This window comes from Prionailurus bengalensis, chromosome A1, assembly GCF_016509475.1.
Source record: "Prionailurus bengalensis isolate Pbe53 chromosome A1, Fcat_Pben_1.1_paternal_pri, whole genome shotgun sequence".
Classification (NCBI taxonomy): Eukaryota; Metazoa; Chordata; class Mammalia; order Carnivora; family Felidae; genus Prionailurus; species Prionailurus bengalensis.
This window is the reverse complement of record NC_057343.1, coordinates 80,591,766-80,608,676: the sequence shown is the minus strand read 5'-3', so window position 1 is coordinate 80,608,676 and position 16,911 is coordinate 80,591,766. Positions and strand designations below refer to the sequence as shown.

Sequence of the window (16,911 nt, the reverse complement as noted above, 5' to 3'; positions counted from 1 at the left end):
TCAGAGGACAACACAGGGACATCTAACACTGCTTTCCGTGCATATGACACTTCTGCATTTCGTCCTGTTGTCCCCGATCCCGCATCACCGTGAGTCCCGGAGATGCCCTTAGGATCTGGGGACGCACACCGTGAGGCAACATACTTTCCAGTTCTGACTGTTGTCTCGCACTGGCTCAGCACCGCACTTCACAGTTGACACTGGACCTCACCCCCAGCGCATCGTTTGCAAAGTGGGAGGAGTCTAGAACGCCTGTATTAGTCCTCTGGTACAGCTAAGAGGACAAAGTTCCACAAGGGAGGAGAGAGATGCCCAAGGCCCTGCTGCCAGTTAGCGTGAGAGCCGGGCCCCACGGCAGGGCTCTGGCCATGCGCCCCACGCTCTCAGCGCCGAGCGAGTTGTTGAGTGATCGAGGCTCTCGCCCTTGCCCGGAGGAGGACCTGCCCGGGGCCCTGACCTGAACTGCTCTGTCCTGGGCTGACGGACACAGACATCTGGGCGTCACCCAGTGGTGGGGCTGCCCCGCCCCCGCCCGCTATCTTTTTTGAAAAGCCACAAACGCTGCAGGTGGGCGTGGACGGCTTCCCACACTGGGCTCTGCCACTGAGAGCCTTGCTCCAGTCACGCGGGTGCTTGGTTGGGTGATGGGTCCGTGCCAGTAGCCACACGGGGCTGCCGAGATGCACCGCTGGCCTTGTGAACTTCTGTTCCCCTCCGTCAAAACCCAGAACAAACAATCCCCTCCCAGAGGCTCGTCCCACAAAGGCTGGGACACCAAGGGGGAGAAGTGGCACAGAAGCGAGCTTCCTCCAGTCCGGAAGCGGCGGGCCAGTCTCTGCCACTCTTTGGTGCCCACTGAGGCTGGTGCCGTGGCGGGGGCTGGGTTCTGTGCAGTAAGAATTCACTCCTCTAGCCTGGGGCTCAACTAGGCGTCAGTCGCCACATGCATTTTCCACGGTGAGGAGGAAAAGGCCGCCTCCCTACCCAGGTGACCGAGGTCTGCGGTCATGTGCCAAGGTTGCGGAACGCGGCAACGTCCAGAGGCGGGGAGGGGTGCAGGGGCAGCAGGGGGATGAGCAAAGGGGCCAGAAGGATGAGGAGGACACAGGGGAGGCTGGAAGACACTCCGTTTACCTGTGGGGCCTGGGGGTCCCCGTAGGCCTGGCGCTCCCTTGGGTCCTCCGACGCAATCTGGGAAGAGACAGGAAGAAAGACAGACAAGCTGGGGCGCGATCATTCACACCGACTCTCACGGCTGTGGGCCCTGCCAAGGTCAGAAGCACCAGCCCTGAAAACCGGCTACCACTCTGTGATCAGAGTAACTTAACGATTTAATGAATCTTGATTCTAACGTAAAGGAAGGTTTAGTTTCACCGTGCAATGAATCGGAATATCAGTACTAAGGCCAACGAAGTCGACCCAGTCCAATAAAGCCAGCACGGGGCTGGCGATGCTACATCCCCACGTTTAGGGCGACACCTGGGCACAACTGAGCTAGTCTGGGTCCATCCTAGTCTGTCAGTGTGACTGCCTTTCTTGTGTCTGGGAACGGTCACCAGTGGATTGAGACAGCTTGCAATTTCGAAAGGAGTTCTTTGACTTCTGCTTTGTGACTTTGAATAGTTTCAGAATTGGCCGCGTGCGTTAGCTGCTTCGAGAAATGAAACCCGGGCTGCGGCCACTTTCGGGCGGTGTGGACGAGGGTGGGGGCATCACGTGGTGGTACTGTGGCCTTCGTCTGAGAGAGCCTCTCACAGACACAGCAGCTCTCCAAGACGTGTTTTGTCTGTCTGCCCGGGCCCTGGCCTCCTCTGACGCACTAGGGGTCCCCGAGGCGCATGCTGGCCAGCCCAGCTCATCAGAATAGAGGCACAGGATGTTCCGAGGGCACAGCCTCCCCCCCCAGACCCTCATGCCCAGGGACGCTCCCACCAGCTCTCCGAAGGCCTGCAGGTGACGTTCCTGCTCTGCACGCACGTGCCTGGTCTGTCCCCGCATGTCGACCCCACCTCACGCAGGAGACCCACATGTCCTGATGCTACGTCTCCGACCCTGACCTTGATCCCGAGGCTCACACCCAAACTTTGGTCAGCCGCTTGGGACCTACTGCTGCCACATGTTCTACGAGCATCCCGAACTCTGCACCAACCTCTTTGCCGGTCTCTTCAAAACCCTCCCGAGGCTGGCACGCCCTTCGTACTCTGGACACCTCCTGGCTTCCCACTGCGGTTCCTGACATGCCCTGGAGACTCTGGCCCTCTGTGCCGGCTGGGCCCGCCTCCGATGGCATCTCTCCCCTCTGTTTTGCCACCACTAGGTCTCGGCACAGGGTCCTTGCACATCCCTTTGTTATCGGGCAGCCCCTGTGCCTTCTAGCACTCATTCATCGCTAGACCACACTCTCTTCTGACAGACATCTGGAGCAGTTTTCACCACACACAGCCAGCGAATACAGCTCACACACACACACACACACACACACACACACGAATGTATGCATACACTCTAAGTGTGACGGTATTTTATCAGCACCGTAGCCTGGGGCTTCGCACTGGTGGGAAGCCTGGCAGGTCCGTGTTTCACTGTGCGTCCCCTCCCCCGGATGACAAGCTGACGGAGGGGTGCCAACCTGCGGGAGCTCACGGCAGCCACTCACTCAGTGGCTCATCTTACAAACCCAAGGCTTTCAAGTGTCCTAGAGCCTCCTGGTCTCTATCACGGTACCTGGCCGCACGGTCTTCTGTCCGTCATCTCCGATGGGCCTTTTCACACCTGTATCGCAGTCTGGGAGCAAGACACAATGCAGGGGTGAGGCGATTCTGAAGCAACTGAGAGTTGCCAACCTATCCAAGGGCGTGTGCCGGGGGGCCGGGGGGGGGGGGAGCTGGGACGGCAGGCAATCCAGAAGCACACGCCTGAACGGTGTGTGGAGCCCCCGTGACCAGGGCACCAGAGGGACAGGCCCACCCGAGGGTGACCTGACTGTGGTCGGCCAGGAAAACCCCGCATTGGTTTGTCTGTGCCCATGACTGATGGTGCAACATGGATTGTCCCGTGACGCCAGGGGAATTTATACATTTGCTAAAGAAGGGGAAGGTCCCACGACTGAAAGATACAGAGAGGACTCCTCCGTACCTATCTGTCCGGGAGCACCCGGGGGACCAGCGGGCCCGGGAAAGCCTGGCGGTCCAGGTGATCCCACATCTCCGGGGAAACCGCGCTCGCCTTTGGGGCCGGGCAGGCCCAATCCCGGGGAGCCTCTCTCTCCTGGGGCGCCCTTCGTGCCCGGTGTTCCTGGGTAACCGATGTCCCCTGGGGGGCCTGTGATGCCGTCACCCTGCGTGGAAATTCGGTTTATCTCTTAAAATACGTGGGAACCTCAACGGCCATATCCCGGTTCTCCTTCCCATTCCCCTGAGTTGTGTGTGAGGGACACAGAGCCGAAGAACGGTGGAGAGTCACAGGTGCCTCAGTCACAGTCTAACCGAGCTTGGGATGAAGGCAGGTTTTGTGCACGAGTGACACAACGGGAGACACACAAATCTGAGTATTTGCTTTCCTCTTCCCAAGCCTCTCGCCCTCCTCAGTCGGGACCTTCATTCACAAGGAAGAATCCTGAGGGGGAATTAGGTGCAAGCCCAGATCATCAACACGAGTAGGAACAGACTGTTCTCACTGTCACGATGAGGCAGGTGTGACATGTCCACTGTCCACAGGGGTGATACGTCATTGGAGAAAGGAGTCTGGTTTGCGCCAGAAGGAGCAGTGCATTCACTGGAAATAAGGAGGTGAGACAGGACCAAAAAGGCAGGGTGCAGGGCGCCGTGGGGGCTCAGTCGGTTAGGCGTCCGACGTCGGCTCAGGTCATGATCTCAGGGTTTGTGGGTTTGGGCCCCGCGTCGGGCTCTGTGCTGACAGCTCAGAGCCTGGAGCCTGCTTCGGGTTCTGTGTCTCCCCCTCTCTCTGTCTCTCTCCCACCTGCACTCTTTCTCTCTCTTAAAAATAAATAAGCATAAAAAACAACAACAACCCACAGGGTGCTCCCTGTGGATGAAACCACCCAGCAGGTGTGGAAGGCAGGGGGCAATGGAGAGATAAGGGGACTGTGGGCACGGGGGTCAGAGAATGGCTGTCAGCAGGTCAGGGGCAAACACAGCGGACTTCACGCTGGGCCTATCTGGATGAGCCGGTGCAAAGCCATGCTGGCGAATCCCAGCCCATCTGTCCAAGCGAGAATGAGGCCGGGATGCGCCCACGGCAGGCGGCAGCCCGTGCAGGGCAGAGCCCCACCTCCCCAAGCCCCCGAGGCTCCCTGCCCAGCTGGGATCCTAGGACCTCAGGCTGGACCCGCACTCAGCACTGACAGGTGACGGCCCCTCGCTGTTTCCCGCCCATCTCAGGCACGACTCGGAGGCGGCAGCGTGCCAATGCAACGGGGCCGCGCGAATTCTTTTTGGAAACGGTTTTCAGGGTTGAAACTAAAAAAGCAATACTAGGTTATGAATAATCCAGGTGTTTCCAGGGAGCCCACGAGAAGCGCACTGGGAGCGTGCGAGGGCCACAACTGGAAGTGACCCACGTTGGGCACAGCGGAGGCCTGGCTTTTGGAACGCGGCAGACAAGCCGCTACAGGGAACCGTGGCGTGAGGCTGAGAAGGAAATGTCGCGGGGTGAACTGTGTCCCCGCCAGACGCTGGAGTCCTGCTGCCCCTGCCTGAGAGCGTGGCTGCTCTGGACAGAGAGGGCGATCGGGGTAAGGAGAGGCGGAGCCCTGCAGACGGGAGTGCCAGATACAGACAGATACGCGGAGGGAAGCTGATGCGACGGCACAGGCAGGAGACACGAGGGACAGCCGCGGCCACCAGCACCGGGGGACAGCCTGGAGGAGGTTCTGCCTCCGGAGGAAGCGGCCGCCACCCCAGGCTCCCATTCTGTCCTCCACCAGGAGAAACACCTGTTAACTGGTTGGCCTAGAATGTTCCCTCCGGGCGTGGCTTCCGACCTAACTCCCTGCTTCCTAACGGACAGGATTTGTGCGCATGAAACCACACGGGCTGCACCGGGTGGACCCAGCCCCTCACTCGAGATACTCACAGGGGGGCCTGGGAGGCCTGGGAATCCATCCAGCCCGTCGCGCCCTGGGACACCGTCGTCACCTTTCAGACCAGGCACGCCTGGGACACCTGGCTGTCCCCTCTCACCTGGGAAGGGATTTGAGGTGTGACTGTACTCACCCAGATGCTGCCACGGAAGGACCGTGGGTCCCGGAACTGCCAGACCCCGAAGACTGACCTTTGGTGGTGATTGCCCGAGAATCGCCCTTCACCCCTTTGGGCCCTGGAGGCCCGACGTTGCCAGGGGCGCCCTGTGGGAGCAAACACACAGTTTCTGCCTCCTTCACACTGTTAAGGACGCCAGGGAAGATGACAAGTTTCGGCTCACACAGCTCGGGAACCTCTCCAACGTCATGCCTGGCGCTGCCCCCGAGGATCTTCTGCCCTGCGTGAGATGCTCTGCACCTGGTGGTCCAGTCCGGGAGCCACCAGCCACAAATGGCCACCGAGCGCCCGAATTAAAGTTCAAATAATGAAAACTTAACAGAAGGAGCCATACGTGGCTGGATAGTGAAAACCAGAATCTCGCTACTCAAAGTGTGGTCCGCAGACAAGCAGCATCGGTCTCCCCTGGGAGTTCATTAGAAATGCAGAACCTTGGGGCACCTGGTGGGTCACTCGGTTACGGGTCTGACTCCTGATCTCGGCTCAGGTCATGATCTCATGGTTTATGAGTTTGGGCCCCGCATTGGGCTCTGCGCTGATAGCATGGAGCCCGCTTGGGATTCTCTCTCTCCCTCTCCCTCTCCCTCTGCCCCCCTACTTGTTCTCTCTCTCTCTCTGATAAATAAATAAACTTAAAAACAAGGCACAACCTTGGGCCCCACCCTGGGGTACGGAACAGGAATGTCTGTTTTAACAAACTCCCAGGGATTCACATGCTCGTGAACTCTTGAGAAGCGGTGACCTAAGACAAACCCAAGGCCGCTAAATCTTCACCACATTAGTTAGAATCCAAGCCTCCACGTACAAAGGAGGCAAGTTTGTGCTCATTCAATACTGAGAAGGACAAAGAGAGATTTGTGGACGGCTCGTCTTCCAGACTGAAATTAAGGTTGGGAAAAAAAATCATACTTTAGAGACAAGCTTATGGCAGGGACATCACATTTTATGTCACAAAATCCAGTCTAGGTTCAGTGGGGAGAAAGGAGCAGGTTCACAGGCCAGGATGTTAATATGTGTGATGTGCTAGTTTCTGGAAAATCTTGCCTGTTGTTATTTGCAAGAATATGAGAACTTGCAGCGTTGGTCTAATGAAATGGACTGTTCTGAAAAATTCCACAGATACTTGATTTATTGATTTAGTTCTTTGCGGAAAAGGGCCACATTCTTTCCGAGTCCGGGAGGGCGCATGGCACACAGACAGCGCTCAGTCTGTAGGTGCTGGGCAAACAGGTGGACGGATGAACTCACTTACTGACTGACTCCCATGCTTCAGTCTCCCACACTCTAGCCGCACAGGCAGTAAAAAACCAGAAACCATCCCTGGCATTTCTCCCGTAGCAGGCTTGCCAGACACATAAACATATAATTAAATGCAGGACAACAAACACGATACCCGAGGTCTCTGAACAAAAATGCCGTGGGTGTGTGTGTCACACAGCTGGGGGAAGCGTGTACCCTTGGAAGATGTCAGACACCCCCGGTGCACAAAATGGGATCCTTTTGGCTTCTAGGAGATTCTCGATCATTTTATAAACAACCGAAGATCCTACTAGTTTGGCCAGTAGTAATTGTGGAACTCTCACCGCATATGCATTTACATGGTGAGACCTCCCTGATTGGGAGACGGTATCATTTAAAAAAATTTTTTTAACATTTATTTATTACTGAGAGACAGAGAGAGACAGAGCATGAGCAGGGGAGGGGCAGAGAGAGGAGGAGACAGAATCCCAACGAGGCTCCAGGCTCTGAGCCGTCAGCACAGAGCCCGACACGGGGCTCGAACTCACAAACTGCAAGATCATGACCCGAGTCGAAGTTGGACGCTTAATCGCCTGAGCCACCCAGCTGCCCGGAGACGGTATCATAGCCCCTACTGTTCTAGTTGGACAGTACTGTGTTATCCTGAGGAATCTCAAGGTGTGAAGCAGAGAACAGGTGCTCTGGAACTCCTTTCGCCCTCAAAGCTCCTGTGTCACAAAGCGATTATAAGTCGGAACCTTCTGTATCAGCAGCTGCGTGTGGCTGCCTTTCCCCAGCACCAGGTCACACAGCCAGGTCATTCTGTCCTTGGTCAAATGTCCTGAGCAACTTTTCCCCTATTGGCTGAATAAGTAAAATGATAGACTTTCCACACTATAAATCTATTGCGGTTGTCTCTTATGTAAAATAAATGCTGTATAATGTCTTTGGCTTTAGCTGATACTGGCTTTGAAGTCACTGGTTAAAACCTCTTGCCCAGGAAAGATCTACAGATGTTCTTTTCATCGGTGTGAACTAAAATCCTAGGCGTGATCTAAAATAAAGGTGTGATACACACAAGGAATCCATGGGCAGGTAAGTTCACACACTCGTGTAAATTCATGATTTACTTGGGGGGGGGCCTCACTTTTTAATCTGGTTCAGAGAGACTTCATAAAATGCTTAATCAGTTCTATACCAAATCTGAATGTTCTGTAAGGAAGACGCTTTACATCCAAAATGCTAGGTTTTTAAAATTTTTTTGAGATGTAATTTATACACCATAAAATTTACCATTTTGAAGCACGCAATTTGGGGTTTTTTTAGTGCAACGAAAACAACTGCAATAATTGCGAGATTGTGCAACCGTCACTATTATATAATTTCATCACCTCCCCCAGAAAACCCAGAGCCATGAAACACTCACTGCCCCTCCCCTTCCCCCAGCCCCCGGTGACTGCTGTCTGCTTCCTGTCTCTAGATACGCCTGTCCTGGACACTTCCACAGTAGCCACGCCGTTCACATTCTCACCAGTGAACGTTTCGAGGTTCCTCCCGGAGCATGTGGCCTTTTTCGATGGAGCACCGGGGGGGGGGGGGGGGGAGGGAGGGAGGTGAGCGTTGCTGGTCTAAATCTGCGTTCATTTAATAGACAAAAGCCATCAAGGACATCCTATCAGCTCTGATGGGACTGGTGTCTCACCTTGAACCCTGGGAACCCAGGGATGCCATGCTGGCCGGGGTCTCCCTGGCTCCCTTTCTTCCCAGGCTCCCCGTTGATGCCTGGAAGGCCCTTGGGTCCTGGTGGCCCCGGGAGGCCCCCGATGAACTGGTCGCCTTCTGCGCACTTACAGTCCCCAGCATCACCTGCAACACGAGGGAGGCGGGAAGGCTCACTATGTGCTCGTGAAGCACGTGCTTTGCCGGGGGCAGAAGTCCAGGGAGGTGGGGGCTGGACCGAGGAGGGGGCACTCGGGGACTTCCTGTGCTCGGGGGACTGTTACCCATTACCCCCGTTTCCTGGATGAGGAATGTGAGTTACTCCCCGGGACGCAGAACCCTGCCACGTTTACCCAACATGTTACCCAACAGGCCGTTTACAGAGCTGTGTGTGGAGCTGAGGAACAGGGGCTCCAGAGGCCACCACGGGCCTCCCAGGTCAGGGACGGGGGGCAGACAAGGCTCCAGGGTCTGGGACAAAGGGGGGCCATGGGTGGGGGGGTGTGCCTGGCTGGAGCGGTGGGTTCAGAGCCAGGATCCTGGGTGGGAGGGAAGAAATCTGTGACCTCCCTTCTTTGTGTGCCTGAGGCCGGGCCCGGGGAACCCACTGTTGGTGGCGGGTGCTCCCCAGGGCACAGGTGGCAGGCGGGGGCTCACGGGAGGAGTCCTCTGCAGCCCTCCATGGTGAGTGATTCTGCAGTCACCACCTCCCCTCCCCCAGGCGCCAACACACCCTCACGTCCCGTGTGAGCCACAAAGGTTGGGGTGTGCTGCTTGGGGCCCCTGGGCGGCCGCCTCCCAGAGACGGAGCGTCCCCCGGGCGCGGCATATTTCGTACACAGAAACCCCTTTGTTCTGCTCGGTCGACCACACCTCCACCAGCAGTGGGGGGTGAGCCCAGGGCACCTGCCCTGCGGTGACTAGTCCCTAACTCGGGGAGATGGGCAGCCAGGCCTAGTCTAAGGGAACTCCGTAGCGGACAAGCTTGCGCAGGTGCTCGTTACGCAGCCTTGGCGCTGAGCCCTTAGAGGAATCATGGATTCATTGGCTCTGTACCGGGCTCCGCACTCCCAGAAGGTTCAGTGGTGCAGGCGGAGACACAGGCGGGAGGAGGGAGCGCAGACGGAGGGCCGGGTGGTGGGTGCCACGCACCTCGGCTCCGGTAACATCGTGGGAGAATGGAGGCGCAGGGGGATGCGAAGGGTTGTCTCACGTCAGAGCCAGTGAGAGGGGTCATGGCCTCCCGCCCTTCCTCCGGTGCTCTCGACGTTCCTTACCTTTCCAGCCTTTCTGTCCGCGAGCCCCCGGGAAACCAGAAGGGCCAGGGTAGCCCACATTTCCTTCTGCTCCTTTAAGGCCGAAAAGGAAACCTAAGGAGAAGATCCAAGGGCGGCCCGTGAGCACGGTGTGGAGACCCCACGTCTCCCCGGACCCAGTGCTGGAAGGCTTACCGCGAGGTCCCCCAACAGGGTGTGACTCCATCCCAGGACACCCGCTGGGCCATTCTGGGGCCACAGCTCCCAGGGATGCAAGGGAATGAGAGGGGCTAGGTGTTCAGCTTTTCTATTGAAGTCTAGAGATAAAAACCTTTGCTTTTGGGAAATGTTGAGTCCAAGGAAAGGCTTTCACTTTCTACCATGTATTTTATCCCACTAAAAAAATTTTATGTATTTTGATACAGAGAGAGAGAGATAGAGCATGAGCAGGGGAGGGGCAGAGAGAGAGAGAGAGAGAGAGAGAGAGAGAGAGAATCCTAAGGAGGCTCCGTGCTGTCAGCACAGAGCCTGATGTGGGGCTTGAACCCACAAACTGCGAGATCATGACCTGAGCCGAAATCAAGAGTCAGAGGCTTAACTGACTGAGCCACCCAGGCGCCCCTTAGTTTATTGTTTTTCAAAAAAAGTGATTTATTTTTTAGTTTCTTTTTTTTTTCCGATTAAAAATATGGAACGCTTCACGAATTTGCGTGTCATCCTTGCGCAGGGGCCATGCTAATCTTCTCTGTATCGTTCCAATTTTAGTATATGTGCTGCCGAAGCGAGCACTATTTTTTAGTTTCTTAAGATTTTATTTTTACTAATTGTATTTTTTTCTTTTTAGTCTTCTATATAGTTTCAAACTCTGAATAGTAAACACATTCTTCTATAATAATTAAAAAAAAGCAATTTACATGTAAAAAAATTCTATGGGCATTTATACATCGTGGGGACAATTGGTATCTTTACAATATTTCTGTGTAATCGACCACATATCTATTTACATGCTAAAGGCTTGTAATCCAAAACCAACACAAGTTTGGTGTCCCCAAAAGACAGAAAACAGAATAAGATATTTTTTTTTATTTTAATTTTTTTTAATTTTTTTTGGGGGGGACAGAGAGAGACAGAGCATGAACAGGGGAGGGGCAGAGAGAGAGGGAGACACAGAATCGGAAACAGGCTCCAGGCTCCGAGCCATCAGCCCAGAGCCTGACGCGGGGCTCGAACTCACGGACCGCGAGATCGTGACCTGGCTGAAGTCGGACGCTTAACCGACTGCGCCACCCAGGCACACCAACAGAATAAGATATTAAAACTACCTCGGTTCCCTAACGATCCCCCTGGAGCAGGTGCACAGCCGGGTTTGTGTAGTTAATGCAGAGAACAGGGGACCATCTGGCTCCGGCAACCTCACCTCCCCTTTCCCGACCCTCACCCCCAGTAACTAGGCTCAGGGCCCCTCAGAAGCTCCGCTAATTCCGCGAGCAGGGATATGTAGAGGGATTAGAACCACCCACCTTCTGGCCTCGTCTACTGGACGGCAGCGCCACCTTGTGGTGGGAACGAGCCACGCACTCCTAGACACCAGCAGGGCCCGGAAGGACTGGAGGGTCCCCCACCCTGTCTGTCCTCAGGGCCAAACCCGGTGAGGCTCGCAGCCTCAGATCCAGACCTCCCCCGCCCTACACTGGGACACATGCTGCCATTCCGCAGGGAGGGAGAGGGAAACAGGCCACTAGGGAGACCGGAAGGAGAGGAAACACCCGTGCTAACGCTAACGTTTGCTAACTGCTTGGCAGAGGGACACCAGCATTTCAATGTCAGCAGCCTCCCAAGTAGGGATAGATATTTATGGAAGGGTGGCAACGACTACTGTCCCGTGTGGCTCGCTCTCCCTACGCATTCAAGATGATCACTCTCCTTCACTCTTGGGTGTCCAACATCTGTCTCGTCCAGCACCTGTGTGAGCCAGGCGCCGTGTCTGCAGCTGGAGAGAAAACCGCAGACCCTCACGGTGCCTACGGTTTACGCGTGGACACACAGCAGACACACATTAGTGAACAAACCCACATGGAAGTTCAAATGAGGGCCGGTGCCACGTAAACAGGGAGCTGTCAGGGAGAGCAGTAGAGAAAGCCTGTTCAGAATGGGGGGGTCAGGAAAGCCCGGTCTAGGCGCTGGCCCAGGACCCAAGGAACAAGAGGGAGCTGGCCGAGGGTGGGCACCGGGGTTCTGGAGAGAACAGCACACCCGAGAGCCCCTGAGGTGGGAGGAAAGCCAGGAACTGGAGGGGAATGCCAGGGGCTGGGGTTTTCTCCAAGGGCAATAAGGAGCCATTAAGGAGTTCTGAGGGGGGACGTCACACAAGTTTACGGGTTAAAAATCTACATGCTACCCCTGCAGACAGTTGAGTGGAGGCTGGTGATGAGCAGGCTGACTATAGCAGACATGCGTGATGTGTATTTGAGTAGCACAGGGGGCGTGGGGGAAAAGTGGTGGACAGACTGCAGAGGCAGAGTCCGTGGGACCTGGCGATGGGTCCAGTGTGTGGGCGAGCGAGGCTGTGGCCCAAGCTCCGGGTCTGTGTGTGTGCGTCGGGGTGGGGACGAGGCCCAGCACGGGGCGTGTCGGGTCGGGGAGCCGGGCGGCAGGAGACCCAGAGTTCAGTGTGGACACACAAAGTTCGAGATGTCTGTGAGACAAGCCAGGCGGCCATGTGACGGATGACAGTTTGTGAGAGTCGGGGGCTCAATACAGAACTGGATCGGGGACACAGGGAGTGCCGGCAAACGGCCTGAGCTTAAGGTCACCATAACTGGGGGGTCCAGTGGGTGGGGGTACAAGACAAGGGTCCAAGACCAAACTTTAAGGAACCCTGTCACCTCCCAGACTGTGTAGGCGGGAGAAGGAGGGGCCAGCAAAGGTGCCTTGAAGAGAACAGCCAGTGAGATAGCGGGGAGGGGGGGCACAGAGGGCCAGCCCAGGAAGAAAGCCTGATATCTGCATCCTGTGCCCATGAGCAAGATGGAGCCCTGGGACCTGCTCCTCAGGTCACTGGCGACCAGGCCAAGGGCATTCAGGCTGCGGTGACTTTGGGGGCTTTATTTTATTTTATAATTAAAAAATGTTTTTAATGTTTATTTATTTTTGAGAGAGAGAGAGGGAGAGAGAGACAGAACACAAGTGGGGGAGGGGTAGAGAGAGAGGGAGACAGAATCTGAAGCAGACTCCAGGCTCCGAGCTGTCAGCACAGAGCCCGACGCGGGGCTCAAACTCACAAGCTGCGAGATCATGACCTGAGCCGAAGTTGGACGCTCAACCAACTGAGCCACCCAGATGCCTCCTTTTTATTTTATAATACTTTTTTTTGTGGGCTTTATTTTACATCTCCTGAAGTTGTAAGAGTGCAGAGCACAGGTAGGCGTTTGACCACGGATATCTCAGGGATGTTGGCTTTTTAAGTTTGACACAAACCCTGGGTGTTGCTGACACTGCAAATCCAGTCACAGAGGCACCGCGTGGCCGTCGTAAGGGGCCATCCTGCCTCTTTCCTAAGTGCTCTCTTTGTCTAATAAATTCGTAACTTCAGACAAGTCCTATAGGACAGCAGTGCACCTCTTAGACATTTCCAGGATGATTCTCCTGAAGAGGCCAGTGACCACGACAAAGCTGTCAGCATTCTGACTTATTCTAGAAGACGACAGGACTGCCCCCATCCTCGGTTCCGTGAACTCGGCTCGAACCAAGAGCGAGCAAAATATTTAGCTGAGAAGAAAAACTGCCAACACGGTTTGATTCTACAGGAACGGCAAAAGGCTAAGAATTCTGGTTTTCATTAGTAGCAACACATAAAGCAGGATGAAATGCGGTTAAAGAAAGGAATCCAACAATGTCATTCCAGGGGGAGACTTGGAGAGCTCTGTGGGAATCAAGGTCACTGATATTACATTATGCACAAAAATCCTAAGAGACCATTGTGGTTGGCTACTTCTTGCGCAAGAGATCGCTTTACAAAAGCAACTGGGAAACAACGTGTCTCACAGGGGAGAATAAATATTTCAAGGAGAACTTAAGTTCTATGCTTTTAATATCGTAAGCTGATAAAAGTTATTGGACACTATTCTATGTATTTTGTGAATAAAATACGCACAAGAAAGTAGTTGATTTGTTTACAGCTAACTGACGTTAGCAAATCACGGTCTTAACCGAGCAGGATTTGTAAAACAAGATGGTGTTTGTATCTTTAGCAAAGCGAAATTTGGTTACAGGAATTGGGGCAAGGTCAGCCTTCAGTCAGTCTTCTGAAGAGGCAAGTCTTCGTGCTTAAAAAAATTTTAACACATCAGGTTCTGTTCCCAGAGAGGAAAACTTAACAGATAACATTTGCTCAGGAAATATCATGCTCACAGAAACTTAGCCATTATCAACGATGTCACAGGAATAAATATTACTTCCAGGCTAAAAATATATTAAAGACAACACTGCTCAAATGATTTGGCAAATTCCAGGGAAATATCTGCACCTAAAAATTTCCAGAAGAATGTGACAATTTGGCTTTGCCGGTCGGAGGAGAGTTGGAGCAGGAGAACCACATTACATAGAAATCTGTGCAACACCAAGTGGAATCAGAGAGGGGACTGCTGATATTTTTACAGCTCTTCTATTAAAGTTTATTGATTCTGGTAGGGGGGATGGACAGAGAGAGAGAGCGAGAGAATCCTAAGCAGGCCCTGAGCTGTCAGCACAGTGCCCCAAGCGGGCTCGAACTCACGAACTGTGAGGTCATGACCTGAGCCAAAGTCGGAGGCTTAACCGACCGAGCCCCCCAGGCGCCCCCGGGACTGCTGATTTTTCAATGGGAGGAGTATGTGCAGATACACTTCTCTAACCCCCAACATCTTTCCTCTAGAGATGGCAAAGAGAAGCAGTCTTCCCAAAGCACCGAAAGCACAGATCTGAACCTGACCTTTGCACTGAAATCCAACACTACCTGTTGGCAATGTGAGGCTCCCCCTCTCCGAAGAGAGGAAGCTCCCAGAGATTATTGGGATGGGGCAGGGTGCCAGGGAACTGAAAGTCAGATGTTTCGAAAGGAGACTGACAAACTATGGACCATATCACACGGGAAGAAATTGGGCGCTCACGTTTTCTTCCAAGGCTTCATATATCCAAACTCTTGAGGGGATGGAACGCTCCCATTAGGGGATTTTACAATGTCGAAAACAGCCCTTTAAACTCAGAAGCTGCAAAGATCACTGTTTTTGATGGCAAGCGCAAAGACAGACTGCCCGTCTCCCTGCCTCCTGGGGGCACCCTCAGCTAAAAGATGAGCCAGGGTAACATCGGAACCTGAAAGTTCCACTCTGCTGTGGTTCAGCAACACCCCCAGGCAGTATGGGGTCCAGAAGCTCATGGTTGTCTGGTTTACAGATGCTCAGAGTCTCGCGTCTCGACCTTGGCCAACGGCGGCCACTTCCTGTTACGATAACGCAGTCACCTCTTCCTGTCGACTATTATCAACTGTTCAGTGAGGCTCCACGTGGGCTGAGAAGACAGATTATTGAGTCTGCTTGGATTGTTAGTAAGACAGAGGAGAGAGGGTACAAGTCAAGGCAGGAAGGCTCCACCCTGGAAGAAGGTGACGGAACGTACCACACAGACACCCGACAGCGTTCAGCATGCACCTGCTTCCAGACTGCGCGGCTCAGGTCTTCCACTGGAGAGCTGACCTCACTGGACCCACAGCCAGCCAAACCCTACTGGGTCATGTCCGCGGGCCTGCTGATACTCAACAGATTCACCAGGCTGTGCCCTCCTTCCATCACCAGCCTTTCTGTTTGCATCCCAGAGCACCTGCCACGCCCTAGTGTGATGCCCACCGCATTGATTCACGGAATTATTTAGCAGAAAAACCCCAGGAAAGATCTGACTGGGGCCAGGCTTCTTTGTCTGAACACGAAAACCACCACTCTTGAGTTTCCTTCCACTTACCGTCTGGCCCAGGTAGTCCAGGAGGCCCTGGCGGTCCTCGGGGCCCTGGCTTTCCGTCGGTTCCCGGAGGGCCGGGGTACAGCGCGGGGATGCCTGGGTCTCCTATGAAGCCTTTGGGCCCCATTTCACCTGGTAAACCTCTCTTGCCATCTGAAAATCCAACAGTGACCACCGGCAGCATGAGACTTGTGACGTGTAACGTGTGTGTTGGCATTCCCGTCCCCAGGAGGCCACCAGGACTCGTGGATTTACAGTCTGGTCAGGACCTTAAGGGTTGATGCCGTTGGAAGGTCCCATCACCGTATTTCAACTTTAAAAAAGCCCCTCCTCTCGCCCCCTGACAATGGTCTGAGAGTCGTAAGTGTGGCCACGACGTCTGAGGGCTGTGCATGCTCCTCCCGGCCAGCTGACAGCATCATGCTGGTTACTTGTCAACCTCAGAGCCCGGCCCTGTGGCAGGGGGCGGGGCGGGGGGAAGGGTCACTGTCACAGGCCCAACGCTCCCGGGAAGACACTGGGTGCATGCACTTGAGTCCGTTAGAGCTCCTGAGCCTTGTCTGTAAGAGACTCCGGCTGCAGAGCTGAGCAGTCAGTACGGGGACCCGAGGGGACGTACGTTTGGTCTTTTGACACCAGGGAGCCTTTACCTTCGTCTCCGATGGACGTGCCAGGGGGGCCTGGTGGGCCCGGGTCTCCTGGTTCACCCCGGCTTCCTGGCTCCCCGTGGGCCCCTGGGAATCCTGGATCACCCCTGACACCTGGAATCAAGACAGACTTCGAAATGAGAACAGGACGCTGTCCAGGACCCGCCTCAGACGTGCACACTTTCACCAACCAAACACGTATTTTCTCGTTTATCTCATACACCGAAGGATGGTGGGGTTCCGAATGTTTAATATATGGGGGTCTCTGCTTTCGAAGAGCTCATTCCTAATCAAATAGGAGCGATACAAGATTCCCATAAATATCATAAAATGACAGAGAGGTTTAAAAAGGGGGAAAGATTATTTTGGGGAGAAATCGGACATTGAGGGACCGTAGAGATTAAAAATAATAGGAACAGGTGACATTGTGGAACTTTTGCTGTGTGCACTGGGCTCGGTGTGCAATACTTAACTGATTCTCATAAAGCTGTGGGGGACGGGGGAGAGCTACAGCCCCACTTTTACAGACACGTGAGGCTTCATGCCCACTGGCACTCAGGTTTCACGGACACGGCAGCCTGGCAGTTGGACACGGGTGCCCTCTGAGGGGACAGGAGACGGGAGGGACAGGGCAGGGGACGGTGGCAGAAGGGGATCTGGAGAAGAGATCAGCCAAGTGGAAAGCAGCGAGCAGGGGAGCGTCTGCTTCTGGCGGGAGTGCTGGGGATCCGTGAACAGGGGTCAGGCTGGGAGAGCAGCTGAGTCTAGAGTGGGGATAAA

The 16,911-nt window shown here is 54.6% G+C and overlaps 1 protein-coding gene and 1 non-coding gene across 2 annotated transcripts in view; both read right to left on the bottom strand.

Moving 5' to 3' along the window:
• The window catches only part of COL4A2 (collagen type IV alpha 2 chain), a 173,557-nt gene that overhangs the window by 32,747 nt on the left and 123,899 nt on the right, over positions 1–16,911 (bottom strand). The window contains exons 19-27 of the mRNA XM_043573741.1: positions 16,135–16,245; positions 15,488–15,637; positions 9,515–9,607; positions 8,221–8,384; positions 5,293–5,365; positions 5,095–5,201; positions 3,136–3,337; positions 2,725–2,784; positions 1,135–1,191 (exon numbers count right to left, since the gene is read on the bottom strand). Of these exons, the coding sequence (XP_043429676.1) occupies positions 1,135–1,191; positions 2,725–2,784; positions 3,136–3,337; positions 5,095–5,201; positions 5,293–5,365; positions 8,221–8,384; positions 9,515–9,607; positions 15,488–15,637; positions 16,135–16,245 (1,017 nt within the window). The remainder of the gene's footprint in view (positions 1–1,134; positions 1,192–2,724; positions 2,785–3,135; positions 3,338–5,094; positions 5,202–5,292; positions 5,366–8,220; positions 8,385–9,514; positions 9,608–15,487; positions 15,638–16,134; positions 16,246–16,911) is intronic.
• LOC122496260 lies at positions 10,176–10,282 on the bottom strand. Its single transcript, XR_006300743.1, has one exon. It is a non-coding gene; the product is annotated as a U6 spliceosomal RNA (small nuclear RNA).